The 16343-nt window shown below is 45.6% G+C and overlaps 2 protein-coding genes across 11 annotated transcripts in view; one reads left to right on the top strand and one right to left on the bottom strand.

The window, feature by feature from the left end:
• RALBP1 (ralA binding protein 1) overlaps nt 1–4931 on the top strand; it is a 62205-nt gene extending 57274 nt beyond the window's left edge. For all 3 annotated transcript variants that reach the window (XM_003914157.5, XM_017951531.2, XM_009192382.3), the window contains exons 8-10: nt 578–699; nt 946–1069; nt 2998–4931. In XM_003914157.5, the coding sequence (XP_003914206.2) occupies nt 578–699; nt 946–1069; nt 2998–3264 (513 nt within the window). In that variant the 3' untranslated portion in view covers nt 3265–4931. The remainder of the gene's footprint in view (nt 1–577; nt 700–945; nt 1070–2997) is intronic.
• Nucleotides 4932–6969: 2038 nt separating this feature from the next.
• PPP4R1 (protein phosphatase 4 regulatory subunit 1) overlaps nt 6970–16343 on the bottom strand; it is a 70430-nt gene continuing 61056 nt past the window's right edge. For all 8 annotated transcript variants that reach the window (XM_017951529.2, XM_031658698.1, XM_017951527.2 and 5 more), the window contains 5 exons: nt 13500–13600; nt 10474–10594; nt 10251–10385; nt 9404–9545; nt 6970–8134 (listed from right to left, as the gene is read on the bottom strand). In XM_017951529.2, coding sequence (XP_017807018.2) covers nt 7971–8134; nt 9404–9545; nt 10251–10385; nt 10474–10594; nt 13500–13600 — 663 coding nt within the window. In that variant the 3' untranslated portion in view covers nt 6970–7970. The remainder of the gene's footprint in view (nt 8135–9403; nt 9546–10250; nt 10386–10473; nt 10595–13499; nt 13601–16343) is intronic.

Here is a 16343-nt window from a genome sequence, read left to right as displayed (position 1 = left end):
AGACTCTGTCTCAAAAAAAAAAAAAAAAAAAAAAAAAAAAAAAAACCTGAGGACTTTAAAGAGGATGGCGGCTTATGGAAAGGTGGAAGACTTTCTGTGATGGTCTTCCCTTCACACTGATCTGCCTTGAAGGTGACACTGACGCCAGCCAGACATCTCTTGGATCCTTCTTTTCCTAGTGACCCCATCAGAGGTCACCATGGCCCTACATATGTCTGCTTTCCTGAGACATGGGGAGGCATTAAGAGTGGGAAGCCAAAGCCAGTTTCATCCCTCAAGCCCTGGCTCCTCCCTGTGTGGTGGCCTCACAGGGGCCTTCGCAGTAGGAGGATATGGGGTTCCTGTGTGGCATTTTGTTATTGAGAAAAATCTAGTCATTTCCCCAAAATAACTTTACCTTTTCTCCAAGAAGCCTTTTCTTGACCCTAATGAAATAGGATGTTTTTGGTTGTGCAGGACATAACTTGTGTTCAGCACTCAGTGGGGCTCAAGAATTCAGGGCAACATGGGAGACCCCAAACAAGTGACATTTCCTGGGCTAAAACTCTGCGGTGTTCACCAGTGATCATTATTTCAGGAGAATGAGATCCTGACTGAACAGGAGGAGCTCCTGGCCATGGAGCAGTTTCTGCGCCGGCAGATTGCCTCAGAAAAAGAAGAGATAGAACGCCTCAGAGCTGAGATTGCCGAAATTCAGAGGTAAAGGAAAGCCAAGGTTTTGAAGCTTCTGAGAATGTTTCTTTAAATATAACCATAATTGTTTTAGCTCTCAGACTTTCCTACAAAAGAATAAGGCATGTGAAGTTAATCATCTTTAAGTTTCTTATTTATTAGGTCTTAAGAATGGTGTTATATTGAGTAGAGTCATGAAAACATCGTAAATATAAAAGGAGGTCACAGACAAGCACGCCCAGTAGCATCTTCCTTTGTCTCTCACCTTTGCAGTCGCCAGCAGCATGGCCGAAGTGAGACTGAGGAGTACTCCTCCGAGAGCGAGAGCGAGAGTGAGGATGAGGAGGAGCTGCAGATCATTCTGGAAGACTTACAGAGACAGAACGAAGAGCTGGAAGTGAGTTTTGGGGGAAACAGGCAAAACACGTACTAACTTTTAGAAAGTTGTAGAGACCACATAGGCCGGGCGCGGTGGCTCACGCCTGTAATCCCAGCACTTTGGGAGGCCGAGGCGGGCGGATCACAAGGTCAGGAGTTCGAGACCACGGTGAAACCCCGTCTCTACTAAAAATACAAAAAAATTAGCCGGGCGCAGTGGCGGGCGCCTGTAGTCCCAGCTACTTGGGAGGCTGAGGCAGGAGAATGGCAGGAACCCGGGAGGCGGAGCTTGCAGTGAGCCGAGATCGCGCCACTGCACTCCAGCCAGGGGAACAGAGCGAGACTCTGTCTCAAAAAAAAAAAAAAAGTTGTAGAGACCACATATTTCCCCTCAGAATTGTCCTCCTTTTTCTCAGTCACCAGCTGGGAGGCTGAGTAGAGAGGAATTTAGGGGGACATCTCACCGAGAGTCTGTAGGACATTAGTCTGTAGCTAAGTGCTGACCAAGCAGATGGCACCTGTGTGTCTTCCTCAGGCTGTGAAGTGGCGTTCCGTGACGTTAGTATGACACGTAGAACCTTCTCCAATCGATGTAGAGGCAGGCCTCACCTGACTGTGCCAACCTGAGCAGCTTTGAATGACCTAGTCTCTGTTCCCAGAGAAGGTGAACAGGAAAATCGGCGCTAGTGATGGAAGGAACAGTCTCCCGAGTCTCCCTGTGGGTGAAGCCAGACAGTTTCTCTTGTCCTTAGCCCGAGAAGCAGCAGGTGAGAGGGAATCGGTGCTAAGAAACCAGGAGAGGCTGCACAGTGAAGAGAAGGCAGCAGAGAGAAAGGTCTAGATCACAATTTCCCTTCTTACCCCAAATAAAATATTGTGTCCAGATATTTTGCCTAAGGATTGAGAGAAGACATCCTTTTCATAGAAAGGAATCTAAGGATAGAGGGACAGCTCTGTGTCCCTCATTTGGGTTGGCTCAGTGGCTGGTGCGAACCAGAACTACCCCCTGCATAGAAAAGCAGAATTCCACACGCAGCCACCGACTCTGAGTAGGAAAACAGAATCCAGAAGTATTGTACTTGGAGTGCAGGCTGAATTGCTGTAATAAAGAGAATAACATAGTGGTCTAAACAAGATGGTGTCTCTTGTGTGGCAGGTGGTCCAGCCCATCATCCTCCACACCAGTTTTTTCCACGCAGGGTCCAACGTGGCTGCTCTGTCTTGCCACTCCTAGCAGGACTAAGTTAGCAGGGAAGGGAGAAGGCATGCCCAGTGGCCAAGGACAGGGTGCACGCGTGGCACTCGGTGCTTGTGCTTATGTCTACGCCCCTTTTGCAGAGCCTAGTCCATGCCACACCCAAGCAAGGGAAACTGGCACCCGCCACAGAGTGGAGGCCATGGCGGGCAGGGCCGCTGCTATTCCGCGGTACCTAAACTCTGCCGAGTATGTCCAGATGATTTAGAATTGATAGTAATTTTCTATAGTTTGATTGAGTAGGACATTTCAGAATTAAGTAATGCCATTCACAAAAGACAAAGGATATTCACCTTTGAAACAAATCTAGTTTTTTATCTGATCTCTAACTCCCCTAATTGCTGCTAAAATTACTTTTATTTTCTCCTTAAGGGCTGTTCAGAAGCCAGTTCGAAGTTATGAGTTGTCTATTTTAAACACTAGGACACTGAATTATTAAAATGACGGGTTTTGGTTGGCACATGGATGTGTCTCTCTCCAGTAACCAGGAGCGGGGTTTCCAGCCTCACATTCTGAGGAGTCACGTGGCCCTCACTGTGCACTGTGCATTCTCCCTGTGTTTGTCTTGTTTCACAACCCATTGACTTAAAACCAGGTTCCTCTGTAGGATGCCCTTGCTAACTGCGCTCTGCTCCTGAGAAATCGTCCTCTGACTTCCTAAGTGGTAACTGCCCTTTCTGTCATTCCCCAAGATAAAGAACAATCATTTGAATCAAGCAATTCATGAGGAGCGCGAGGCGATCATCGAGCTGCGAGTGCAGCTGCGGCTGCTCCAGATGCAGCGGGCCAAGGCCGAGCAGCAGGCGCAGGAGGACCAGGAGCCTGAGTGGCGCGGGGGTGCCATCCAGCCGCCCAGAGACGGCGTCCTCGAGCCGAAAGCAGCTAAAGAGCAGCCAAAGGCAGGCAAGGAGCCGGCGAAGCCATCGCCCAGCAGGGACAGGAAGGAGACGTCCATCTGAGCAGCCTGCGCGGCCGTCTGGAGTCCGCGAGACTGAAAGGACCCGTGCATCTTACTGTAACCCGGGGGCCAGGCCGGCTCTCCCGCTGTACATTCTGTAAAGGTGTCTTCTCTTCTCAGACTCTTCCTCTGTCACACGTCTGACTCCTTTGCGTCAGGCTCAGGTTCCATGGGAGGACGAAGCAGTGGACACATTGTGGGCTTTAGGGACAGATGAGTTTTCCAGATAGTGTCAGCTTATTTGAAGATTAATTTTCTTTGTTAACTTAAAATAACTATTTTAACCCTTGAGTGGCTTCTTTTTAAACCAAAAATCGTCTTTCTTTGCTTTTTTATCACAGCAGAATCAGGATCTCTTTCTCATTCAAGGGGGGAACCACACCAGGTCAGCGCTGCGCCTGCTGTGGCCGCCGCGAGCCACGCCCTCCGGGATCTCTGGTACCGTCACTCTTGCTTGTGCCTTCCACACCTTCTCGGTGCAGATCCCTGTGGGGGAGCTGCCTCACGTTCTCTGACTGGTCAGAGCAGCGCCTGGTGGGTGTTCCCTGGCCCACCCTCCTAACTGTCTCCTGCAGTTGTAAACCGCAGTCCATAAGCCCGAGTCACCAGGATGGCCTATCTGGCCACAGACGGGCTGCCTGTGGAGCCCGCCCACCCGCCCAGGCCTGCGGGGAGGCCGCCCGTTCCCGCGGGTTCCTCACTGCGGGGACCAGCAAAGGCCTTCCCACTGGGTTGGTCGAAGGTAGTCACCTTGGCCTGGTGCATCCACAGAGGATGTTGCTCAAACCAGAAATCTTTTAAAACGACTGACTTTCCTTAAAAACTGAATGACTCTGATTGCTTGCTTGGGCTAGAATGTACACGTCTCCTTGCCTGAATAAGCCATATATATGCTCTTAAACAAAAGTTTGAAATTATCCATATCGTCTCAGTGAACCTACTGGTGGACTGACTCCCAATTGACAAGATTGAGCAATAGAAAAAAATTCCTTTCCTTTGAATGGTAACTGTGATTCGCCCCACCCTATTTTCTTGTTTCTGGTCCATCCGATGAGACATGAGACGGATGCTCTGATGCTCTGAGGCTTCTTGGAGGCCGGGCCGTGGAGGCACGTGCTGCAGGTGCACTCTGTCAGAGTGAATAGCACCGTGAGACAGGCCAGGCTCGTGGTTCGGAAGACAAACCCCACACACACTCAAGGGGACGAAAACAAACCCCACACGAGGGCTCTCTCCTCCTCCTCCTAGGTAGTATTTATTTTCAGCACCTGTTTGATGCAGTTTTTAATCCTCTACCTATTGCACTGTTGTGACTCGTTGGCCATTATTTGATTTTTGTACGGAAAAAAGCTTTGTTATAGAAATCAGCATACTATTTTTTTAAATCTGGAGAGAAGATATTCTGGTGACTGAAAGTATGGTCGGGTGTCAGATATAAATGTGCAAATGCCTTCTTGCTGTCCTGTCGGTCTCAGTACATTCACTTTGTAGCTGCTGGCAATATCGAAGGTTCCTTTTTGTTTGTGTAAACTCTAATTTCTATCAAGGTGTCATGGATTTTTAAAATTAGTATTTCATTACAAATGTCTCAGCATTGGTTAACTAATTTTTGCCAGGACCATTATTGATCAAGCAAATAAATTCAACAGCCATTTGGGAAAAAGAAAAGCTTCTAGTGTTTTTGTATACATTCTTTCTGTGAGGAGATTGAGTACTCTGCGGCTAGTGAGGAGGTGGCTGAGGCACTTCTTCAAGGCCAAGGGGGAACACAGTGTTTTGTTTTCAGCTCACCTCTTTGAGCTGTACCCCTCACCTCTGCAGACACGGGGAGAACCCCGGACCCCTGGCATGCATGCTGGCTGCGGCGTGCCTCCCTTCCACGAGCCCACGCTGCTGCAGAGGGAGCCTGTGTGTGTTTGCAAAACCCAGCGGACTGGGTTGGGTCTGCGGACTGGGCAGCTCCTGGTTCCGGTGGGAACTGCATACAAGTCCGCTGGCCTGGCTTGGCCCCAGGCATTGCCATTTACAGACATTTGCATTTCACACGGTAAATGAGGACTCAGCACAGCCAACCACAATTAGCATGTCTGGGATAGACTGGTCTAGAATAAAAATGAAGTTTCCATTGCTTTTTTTTGCTTTAAAAATTCCACAATTAAAGTATCTGTCATTGAAAGCTTAGACAAACAGCTGACTTCTCTGTCTTCTGTTTTGTGTAGTTAAATCTATAATGTTACATTTATATAGCTAAATTCTCCTTGATGGAAAGTCTCAGACGCCCGGATGAGGTACATTTAGCATTGGGAATCTGGAGGTACTGAGGTGTGAGGCCTGAGGTCACCTCCCGAGATGGGCTCTAGTGCAGCGTGGTCTTTTTTTTTTCACTGCAGCTGTTTCTGTGAAGAGCACACTGCTTGTTATGTGTTAGGATATCTTAAGAACAAACACACCTTCTGTGTCCAGCCAGGCGGAGAAAGATGCAGCCTTGGCATTCTGGAGCTCTCCACGGAGACAACGCGCCCAATTCCATGTCTGCAGCCTCAGCCCTGGCCCATGATTCTCACAAGGGATAGAAGGAAAAGCCAGAGTCAGTTAGCAGGCAAAGCCTTCAGTGTAAGATCCTACAGCTTTTAGGGAAGGTGGGCAGGGCCCCTGGAATGTTCTAGACTACAGCCCAGGCGACCCAGGAGATGTGATAGCAAGCCTGGACAGAGGAGGGGGCAGAAAGGCCCTTAAATGCCACATATAGGGGCTTTTTTGCAGAGCAGGGAGAATGCCAAATTCAAGTTCTTTACCCCCAAATATACCATGTTAGCATAGCCACTGCTTTAAAAAAAATGCTGCTACTAGTGTATGATTCTAATGCAGTTTACAGAACTGAAATACTGGGGCCCAAAAGTATATAATAGCAGACAATCTGCAGCTCACACATGAGGCTATATCAAGGGGCCAGGTCCTCCTCCAGTTTCTGCTCTGATGCTTTCAGAGGCCTTCGGAGACCACCCCACACCCTCCACAGCTACTCCCCAGCCCTGCCCCCATTACCCACTTCACATATTACCTATGCATTTATCTCTTTATTTGAACATCCTTCCCAGTGAAATCTGTTCACACTTATATCTGCAGTGTGTAAATATCTGGGTTATAATGTGAGAGGCAGCAGCCAAAGGCTTATTTGTAATAGTGTAGACAGGAAGCAGCCCATGTATTCTCAAATCCCACACTGAAGTTCAAAGGAACTTATTTTGACTTACTGAGGAGTCCCCCCTGGCTAACTAAATAAAACCAAAACTCACAGAAGCACCAGGGGACTCAGGCCAAGGTTTTCAAACCAGGCTTACAGGAACATTGAACATTTATACACGCAGCACTTTACAAAACCACCTTTCACAGAGGACCTCATTTGCCTGCAAAACAACCTTGTGAGAAACAGGGCAAGTTTTACTAATTTCCATTTTACTGACGAAGAAATCGAGGCTCAGAGATGCTTGATTGTGTCTCAGGAGCTTCAAGACAACCCCCCCACCGCCCGCCCGCTGTCTTCGGGCGGTGGGGGGGTGTCCAAGCTGTGCCAGACACTCGGCACCCACCTGCCCTTAGGGCTGTAGGCAGGAGCAGGAGGAGCACCCAAGAGGCACCTACTGCTGCCAAGAACAAGACCCAACCCCGGGGACACAGGCAGATTCCAGAGAAACTAATAAACTAGTTAAAAGACAAGTATTTTAATCTAGTTTCCCCACTTTAAACTAAATCATTAATACAGGTCACAAATTGCATTTATTGGTAGACATCTAGAAAACAATCAAAAGTGTATATATATCTCTCTCTAGATCTTATTAATAAATTTTATTTGGACAAGAGAACTTGTGCCACAACAGTTTAAACAGCATGATTAAAGACTGCAGCACTCCCAAGAGTGGTCACAGGTATGTACAGTATGTGAAGAAGTTGCACCTCTGAGCTGATCATGATCAAGTTAAAAACACCAGACATACATTATACGTCTAATAAATTTCCTTCAGGTCATGACCAGCATGAAAAAATCGGACACAGACACTCAGCAACCATTCTGTAAATGTGTACAGCAATATGCTGCGCTTAAGAGTTAAAGTCAATCCTACTTTTGTGTTAGCATCAAGCCCTCAGGGGAAGTAAAAAACCCTCCTTTCCCATTTACACACATCAGAAATGATTCACACACAGGGCTGGGCTGGACAGCTGGTCACACAGCCCAGCAAGTCCTTGTGCCTGGGAGAGAAGAGTCAGGGCTGATACTGAAGGTCTCTTTCACATCTGGGCAAACGTGTGCCTTCAGGCTGTAAGAATTTCATTTGTCGGCTGTTAAATAAAACCAGGAGAAAGCAATGCAGGTCTCTGGGAATCTCATCCCTTCCATAAGGAAAATGCTCTGCCAATTCAAGTTTCATTCAGTCAGGAAGACGGAAGGATTTAAGGCTTCGGTGACAATTATAATCCTCTGAGAAATTATTTCCCCTTAAAGTCAAGATAAGATAATAGTGTTTACTGTACTTTCTCTTGACTCTTAAAATCCCTGGTATTGGGTATAGGCAACTTGCACCTGCAATGAAGCCTGCAGGAGAGGGAAGTCGCTCCTCCCCCGAAAGCTATCCCAGGTCACATACGTGCGGAACGCCCACTGAACCTCGGCTCCCACGGAAGCAGGAGAGACACCGAGATTCAAGCCTTCTAGTAGGTTGAGGACGCTGTGCTCATGGCATCTTCAGAGATTTTGGTACTGGCAGGGTGGATGCTTGCAAAATACTTGACATCGCTGTCCCGGTCCATCTGAAGAGCCATGATCGTCTGCTCCACAGCCTCCTGGTGGCAGCTGGCAGAGGCCAAGAAATAGTCTGGAAATGACACGTGCACAGGACAGATGAAACCAGTCCAACGGAACATTTCAGAGTTCCGTCAAGTACGAGTATAAACAGTTAAACTGGGTATTTCTACAAGTACAAACAGAAGCCACACTGAAACATAAACAGTAATCCAACCTGATTTGTTATAGGAAGAAAAAGTGCCAGAATAAAAAGAGTTATGAGATTTATCTTGTTTTTATAAGACTAAATCTCATGATATTCAATGACAGCTAAGGAATATTAAATTATTAAATAAATAAATAAATAAATAAATGAAAACATCACACTTCTTAGCTATTAAGTAGCAGTAAAAGAATAAACGCTTCCAAACACCAACTACAAAAAAAAAAAAGAGGAAAAAAAGCAGCAATATTCATTTATCCTTATTCTTTGACGTCTACTACAAATTTCTTTCTGTGCTTCATTCATCCATGCAACTATATTGATGAGGTGTTTGGGTGGCAGGCGGGGTGGGGGTCGATTAAATAAAATAAACCACCTTTAATCTTGAAGAGATTATAATTTCCAACAAAAAAAATACTACGGGGCATCTGTCTCTTGCTTAATGAAGAGAAGGAGGGAGAGCAAACACAGGTACCAGCCTCCATACTGAAGATTGCAAGATTGCAAGTGGCATGCTGCCAGCCAATGGTTTGCACATAAAGAAAATGAATACCCAATTTTAAAAACTAAGTTTTAGGTCAGGCATGGTGGGTCATGCCTGTAATCCCAGTACTTTGGGAGGCTGAGGCAGGCAGATCACATGAGGTCAGGAGTTTGAGACCAGCCTGGCCAACATGGCCAACATGGTGAAACCCCATCTCTACTAAAAAGATAAAAAGTTAGCTGGGTGTGGTGGCAGACACCTGTAATCCCAGCTATTGGGGAGGCTGAGGCAGAAGAGTTGCTTGAACATGGGAGGCAGAGGGTGCAGTGAGCTGAGATCGCACCACTGCACTCAAGTCTGGGTGACAGAATGAGACTCAGTCTCAAAAAATCAAGCAAACAAAAAAGCTAAGTTTTAAATGATAAAAATGATCCATGCCTACGATAAACTCCAAATTGAACAGTAGAGGGCTAAAAAACCCCTTTCATCTTCCATGCCCTCTTGGGAGAACCACCAGAACAACTAAAGTATTTCCTTCCACCAGATTATTTTCTCTGAGCAGACAATACTTCTGCTTTGGTATCTGTTGATCAGCGCAGTCGACAGACCTCCCTCTCCACTCACACGCTTCTCCTAGTAGAGTCACTACCTACCTTTTTCTAGCAGAGTTTGCCTTAAGGTCTTTGCAAGCAGCACTCGCACGTTAGGAACCCTGTCGTTTGCTAAGGTCAGCAGATGCGGCATCAGATGCACAGCAAACTGGTCCATGGGAAGGCAGTCATCCTCAATGACAGTCTGGGGAAAAGAAACAGCTGCTCTAGGCTTCTCTGTCAATGCAGCCAAAAACTCGACTGCTGGCCAACAAAATCTCTGAGTGACCACAGGCACAAATTTTACTTACTGCTTTTTAACCAAAATTCCAGGTACTTGGGAACTCAAATAAAAAATTACATCATTAACTGTCCACATGGACAGACAGGTTTTAAACTGCTCTACGGAGACCTAGAGTGTTCATTCACACTTTCATTTTCACACCTGTGGTCTGGGTCCCAGGCATGAGCACCCTCTAGTGGGAACCGTGGTATGGTATATGTGTGCACAGTATGTGTGTGGTGTGGTACATGTATGTATGCCTGTATAATATGCAGTGAGGAACACGCATGTATGTGCACTGTCAAATGTACACATGCACACATCTGAATGTGTGTAGAGCAGAACACGCACATTCCAGGCATGTGGTGTGTGGTGTGGAACATGCATGTACAGCAGGCATGTGGGGTGTGCGTGGTACGTGCCAGTGTAAGAAGGGGCTTGGCTGGCTGGGAGGGAGGGGCCAGCAGATGCCCAACAATGGGGACAGGTGATCCTAGAAACAGCCAGGCTACCATAAGGTTCTGTTTCTTAAGAATAAGGAAGAGGATGAGAGAGAGGTAGGAAGTCAAACAAGACATTCTTCTAGGAGAAAAACTCACAAACAGGTAAGCCCAGGGCCTCGCTTACCTGGCAGACAAAGACAAAGGCTTGCCGACCAGACCACTTGGGACATCTGCCAAAGTTCTCCACAAGTTCATTGATGAGGTCCACGCCGAACGTTGGTGGTGTTGCCGCGTGCAGCTTCTTCACCATCTCGCTGACCTGGGAGGGTGAGTGTGAAGTGAGGAACAGCTTCCAATCTAGGATCTTAGAGTTTACTGATCTAAAATTTTAAAAGTTCAATACATACCAACTTGTAGGAAATCCAACGAACAGAAGAAACCTTGTCTGCACACAGATTCAGAGCAATGGGACGTAAATAGTCATAAACATCTCTGGGACTATATAACTCTAGAAGTAAAATCAGCTGTCTACAAAAAGGAATTACAAAAAGATAATGTTTAAAAATCGGCGAGACAAATGAAAACAGGTTCTCATTTAAATAATCTGCAATACTGGATTACGGAGCACCTGTCTCAAACACATGCAAAGAGGAGCGACTAAGCAGCCCTCTCCTGTACAGTCACCTCCAGTCTCTGTGCATCTGGAAACACACTTACACGCTATTCAAGTTCCCTAGAGTGTAAGAAAACAAAAGCCGTAGAGCTCTGCATCCATGGGAACGGAGAGAGCAAAGCACTTCCTAGTATGTTCAACTGGAACATGGCCCACACTGATCCATGGTTACAGTTTGGAACGTGCTGAGAAGCTTCCGTCTACAATCAAGTTTCTCAGTAAGAAGTTCCCGCAGAGGCAGGGAGTCTGCTGTGTACCTGTCGAGGCTCTGAGGAGCCTTCCTGGAAGGGACTCGCTAGGGATAACAGAGGGAGGGTGTCCTCCAGCGACCTTCCCATCACATCTGAGGGGCCCTGAGACTTTCATGACATCCACCAAGCTAACCTGAAGGCTTCAATGATGCCCTTGAAGAAATACCTTGGATGTGAGACTTTTGCCTTTCAGATTTTATGTTCAAGATGATTTACATTTCTAATAAGCAGGAAGTCAACTGTAACATGAATGTAGATTATGCAGTCATGACAATGCACCTGTGTATACAAACATACATCCTCAAACAGACACACGTACTTTTCGACAAAGTTCAAAATCAGAATTCCAAATAGGACCATCAATTTCTGCTTAGAATACAGAAAACTGCAAGAATGTCACTGACCCTACAGTAGAAAAAGCTATATAAACTTCAAGATCTTTTCTTGAGCCCATCAGAGAGCTGGGGTTGCAAAGCACCCAAACAGCCTAACTTTCCCCCTCAGCAGAGCCCGGAGGGACAGGGCACCTGCCAGCACATAACAGGGTGGGGAGAAATCAGCTCGAATTGTAGCCAGCTGCCCAGGGCCAGATGGTGGCTGGCACGAGCACAGAGTGGCTCAAGCAAAGCCATATGTGCCCGACACAGGGAGCTCACACCCCCAGGCAACCTTCTGACCTTCTGACTTCCACAGGGTACCTGCCTCCCATGGGTGCTTCAAGAAAGACAGTCAGGAGAAACAGGAGCGATGTCTCATAGCAGGCAGAAGCGGCTCACGGACAGCCACGAATCACCAAGCACTCTACTGGGCCCTTCACTCACACAAAGCAAAAGGCTTAACCTGCTGGTGGAGGGGCCCAAAGCCTGTCCACCCTGTGGGCCAGCAAAAACGCTGCAACTGGGGGAGAGGAGAACTAACGCTCCTTATTCTAGGAGGAGCTGCAGGAAGTCCTGCCCGAGACCAAGCACAGACAGGAGGTCCCACCCATTACACAGGGGTGCAGGTATAGCTAAAGCCTGGGTGGAATACTCGCACTACAAGACCACTGGTGCCCCAGCTCCCACCCTCAGCAAACGGCAATGGTAGTGGCAGCCCACAGTGAGGAAAACTGAAGCCCCAAATACACTGAAGGTAACCACAGCAATGACAAAACGCAAGCCCAGCTTGATCCTGACTAGCTGGACTCACATCCTGGCACTACATGGCGGAAGAAGAGGCGTGCATTTCGAGTCAGAAGTGGGCAAGCCAGAACTCAATGGAGTGGCATTTTTAATACACTGAAAGACAAACTGTCAGCCCCACATCCCATACTCAGCAAAGACGTCATCTGAAAATACACGTGAGGTCTATGATACGGAATATATAAATAGCTCTTACAACTCAACAACACAACTTAAGATAAACAACCCAATTTAAAAATGTGCAAGAGACTTGGATAGACATTTCTCCACAAAATACACACAAATGGTTAACAGGCTTATGAAAAAGTGTTCAACATCATTAGTCATTAGGGAAATGCGAATCATACCACAACAAGGTGCTGTTCCATCAGAACAGCTATCAATGATAAGCGAGTGATGGATATGCTAATTGCCCTTATCTAACCACTATCCAATATGTATTGCAACATCATTACATACCTTGTAAATATGCACAATTATTATTTGGCCAATTTAGAAATATTTTTAAAATTTAATAGGAAAATAGGTGTTAGTGAGGACATAGAGAAATTGGAACTCCCATATGTTGCTGATGGGAATGTAAAATGGTACAGCTGTTGTGGAAAAGTCTGGCAGTTCCTCAATGAATTAAACACAGAATTACCATATGGCCTTGCAAATCCACCTCAAAATAACTGAAAACAGATTTCAAGGATTAAATCTTGTACATAAACGTTCCTAGCAGCACTATTCACAAAAGACCACACACCCAACCCAAATGTTCCTCAACAGATGAATGCACTAAATGAATGTGGTATATCCATACAATGGAATATTTACTCAACCACAAAAAGGGAGGCAAGTTCAGCTAGAGGATACAGTATGGAGGGACAACTGAAAGCAGTGTTAGATGAAGAAACCGAGCACAAAAGGCCACATGTGGTATGATTCCACTTGCATGACCTGTCCACAATAGGCAAATCCATAGATAGTAAGTAGATGCTTATTGGACGTGCGTTTTTCTTTTCGGGAGGTTAACATTTTAGAACTAGATAGAGGGAATGGTTCCACAACATGGTGAATGTACTAAATGTCATCAATAGCAAATTTGGCTATGTGTATTTCACCATGATAAAAATAATATAAAAATGAACTAAAGACATTTTCAGGAAAAAAAAAAAAGTTGAGGAAATTCACTGACAGTAAGACATGTATTACAGGAAGCGTTAAAGGGCTAGAACACCACATAGAAACTTGGATCTACACAAAGTAATGAAACTGAGAGAAGGTAAAAATGAAGTAAATATATACCCCTCCAAAATATAATCTAATAAACTGTTAGAACTTACTCAGCCAGTTCAGCTCGAAACCGCCAATTTCTACTATTATCTGTCACCAAAAACTCCTGAAGTTGATAAAGATACTCTCTTCTTTTGTCAATATGAAGAAGCTAAAGTAACAAAATAAAAATATTTACCAGGACAAGGTACAGACATTATTTCTTTTATTAGAGTGTGTAAAAACAGACTGTAAGCAATATGGTTAATTCTTCTGAAAAGGAAATGTAGTAGTTGTATTTAAATGTTTTAAATTTGGTATTAAGTTTATTTTTCCTTGAATAACTCCATTTGCCTTCAGGAATCACCATCTTGTCTGGAAATCTTTGTTCCTTGTGCCTATCAATGAGCCACACTAAACCCCACAGTACGCCGGGCACAGCTTGATTACAGGACTTGCCCCCCTTTATTCATATGACATCCTTGTTGCCATGGCCCCACTTAAGGCAGTAATTATGCTCTTAACCACGTGTGTAAGCCCTGCATGTGGCACTGTGACAGCACAGAGCAGGCATTCAGTATTTGTTGAGAGAAAAAAAATAAATGTATCCCAATAGCTGCTCTATAAATATTTAAAGGGGGAAGCAAACCAACCTAACTGTACATCAGATGGAAACCAATCACAGGGAAAAAAGCCAAAGTGTGAACTGAGTGACCACACATCTTCAAGAGACAGTCTAAGGACAGAATGTGCTAGGAAGTCCTGAATATTACGTAGCTGATTTGATGTGGGAATTATTATTGGTGGAGTAACTCTGAAACTATTTCATTTATGTTGTGGAACTGAGTAAACTTTTTTTTTTTTTTTTTGAGACAGTCTCACTCTGTCATTCAGGTTTGAGTGCAGCAGTGTGATCTTGGCTCACTGCAACCTTCGCCTCCCAGGTTCAAGCGATTCTCCTGCCTCAGCCTCCCAAGTAGCTGGGACTATGGGCACCCGCCACCACGCCCAGCCTATTTTTTGTATCTTTAGTAGAGACGGGGTTTCACCGTGTTAGCCAGGGTAGTCTCGACCTCCTGACCTCAAGTGATCCGCCTGCCTTGGCCTCCCAAAGTGCTGGGATTACAGGCCACTGCGCCCAGCCACAACTAAGTATTATACATTAATGTTGTTAAGAACAGACTTTTTACACCAGGAGTAAAAAGAAAAAAATATATAAAGTGAAGAAAAGAGAGGAAACAGTATTGAAATGGAAGTAGTTCTTAACAATATGAAGTTAGTAATTAAAAAAAAAAAAAAAAAAAGTACACACCTCCTAGCTACTATCTCCTGAAAAGACCTAAAAGAAATGACAGCCCAGGAGCAATAAGCACTTCCAGTGCCTGGATCTCAGTTTCTAAGGACCATTCTCCACTAAAAAGGACCACAGTTCCTTGGAGAAATAGCTGACTCCAGGCTGGGACAGGGAAAGGGAAAGTTGAAACTGCAAGTGTTTTTTTTTTTTTTTTTGAGACGGAGTCTGGCTCTGTCACCCAGGCTGGAGTGCAGTGGCCGGATCTCAGCTCACTGCAAGCTCCGCCTCCCGGGTTTACGCCATTCTCCTGCCTCAGCCTCCCAAGTAGCTGGGACTACAGGCGCCCGCCACGTCGCCCGGCTAGTTTTTTGTATTTTTTAGTAGAGACGGGGTTTCACCGTGTTAGCCAGGATGGTCTCGATCTCCTGACCTCGTGATCCGCCCGTCTCGGCCTCCCAAAGTGCTGGGATTACAGGCTTGAGCCACCGCGCCCGGCCGAAACTGCAAGTGTTGATACGCTTAAAAATAAAAGGACAAATCCAAGGACACAAGAGGCAGCTTTAACGGGTCCCCACTAGTCAAATTTGATGCTCAAAACAAACGACAGAAATGGATTGCATTACGTTGAATTTTTTAAATCCTAGAGTCCACACCAATACTAAAACAACTTTTGAAACCGGGGAGGGAGAGAAGGCACAGGTTATTTTACACAGGAATGTTACTTAATAAAAACAGAAGGAATGGCCGAGCATAGTGGCTCATACCTGTAATCCCAGAACTTTGGGAGGCTAAGTCGGGGCAGATCACTTGAGCCCAGGAGTTCAAGACCAGCCTGGACAACACAGCGAAACCCCGTCTCTACAAAAGATACAAAACTCAGCTAGGTGTGGTAGTGCGCCTGTGGCCTCAGCTACTCAGGAGGCTGAGGTAGGAGGATCATCTGAGCTGGGAGAGGTGGAGGCTGCAGTGAGCCATGATCGCACCATTACACTCCAGCCTCGGCAACAGAGTGAGACCCTGTCTCAAAGTAAGTTAATTAATTTAAAAAAAACAGAATTATGAAAATAGAAAATAACTCTTTCACAACCAACACAGTTAACTGATTCAGGTAAGAACCATGTACAGATTCCTGGCTATGAGAGCACTGGTGAAGGACTCTAGAGAAAGATACTCAGAGTTCTAAAGTATCACCTCACCAATTCTCTATTAACCACAAAAGGTGAAAGGTCATTTTATAATGGAATTGCCAGCCTTCTCGTCACCAATGATGGGAAGAGCCAACATCACATTAGCCCTGATGTGACACATTCAGAAAAATGCATGAAAACCTACACAGGTTAACATGTCTGCAAAAAAACCTTGCTTACCCAGAATCAAATTGTGTAAATTCAAATTGAGGGTAATTCTGTAAAACAACTGGTTTGGACTCCTCAAAAATGCCAGTGACACCTAGATTTAAGAGGACTAAAGAAACATAACATTTAAATTTAATATGCACTTTATGGGATTCAAAATTAGGCAGAGAAAAACTAAAAAAGGACAATATTGGGACAATTAGAAAAATTTCAGGCCAGGCGTGGTGGCTCACGCCTGTAATCCCAGCACTTTGGGAGGCTGAGGC

Source organism: Papio anubis, chromosome 19, assembly GCF_008728515.1.
Source record: "Papio anubis isolate 15944 chromosome 19, Panubis1.0, whole genome shotgun sequence".
In the NCBI taxonomy this organism is placed as follows: Eukaryota; Metazoa; Chordata; class Mammalia; order Primates; family Cercopithecidae; genus Papio; species Papio anubis.
The sequence above is the reverse complement of the archived record's forward strand: the minus strand, read 5'-3'. Positions and strand labels throughout refer to the sequence as shown.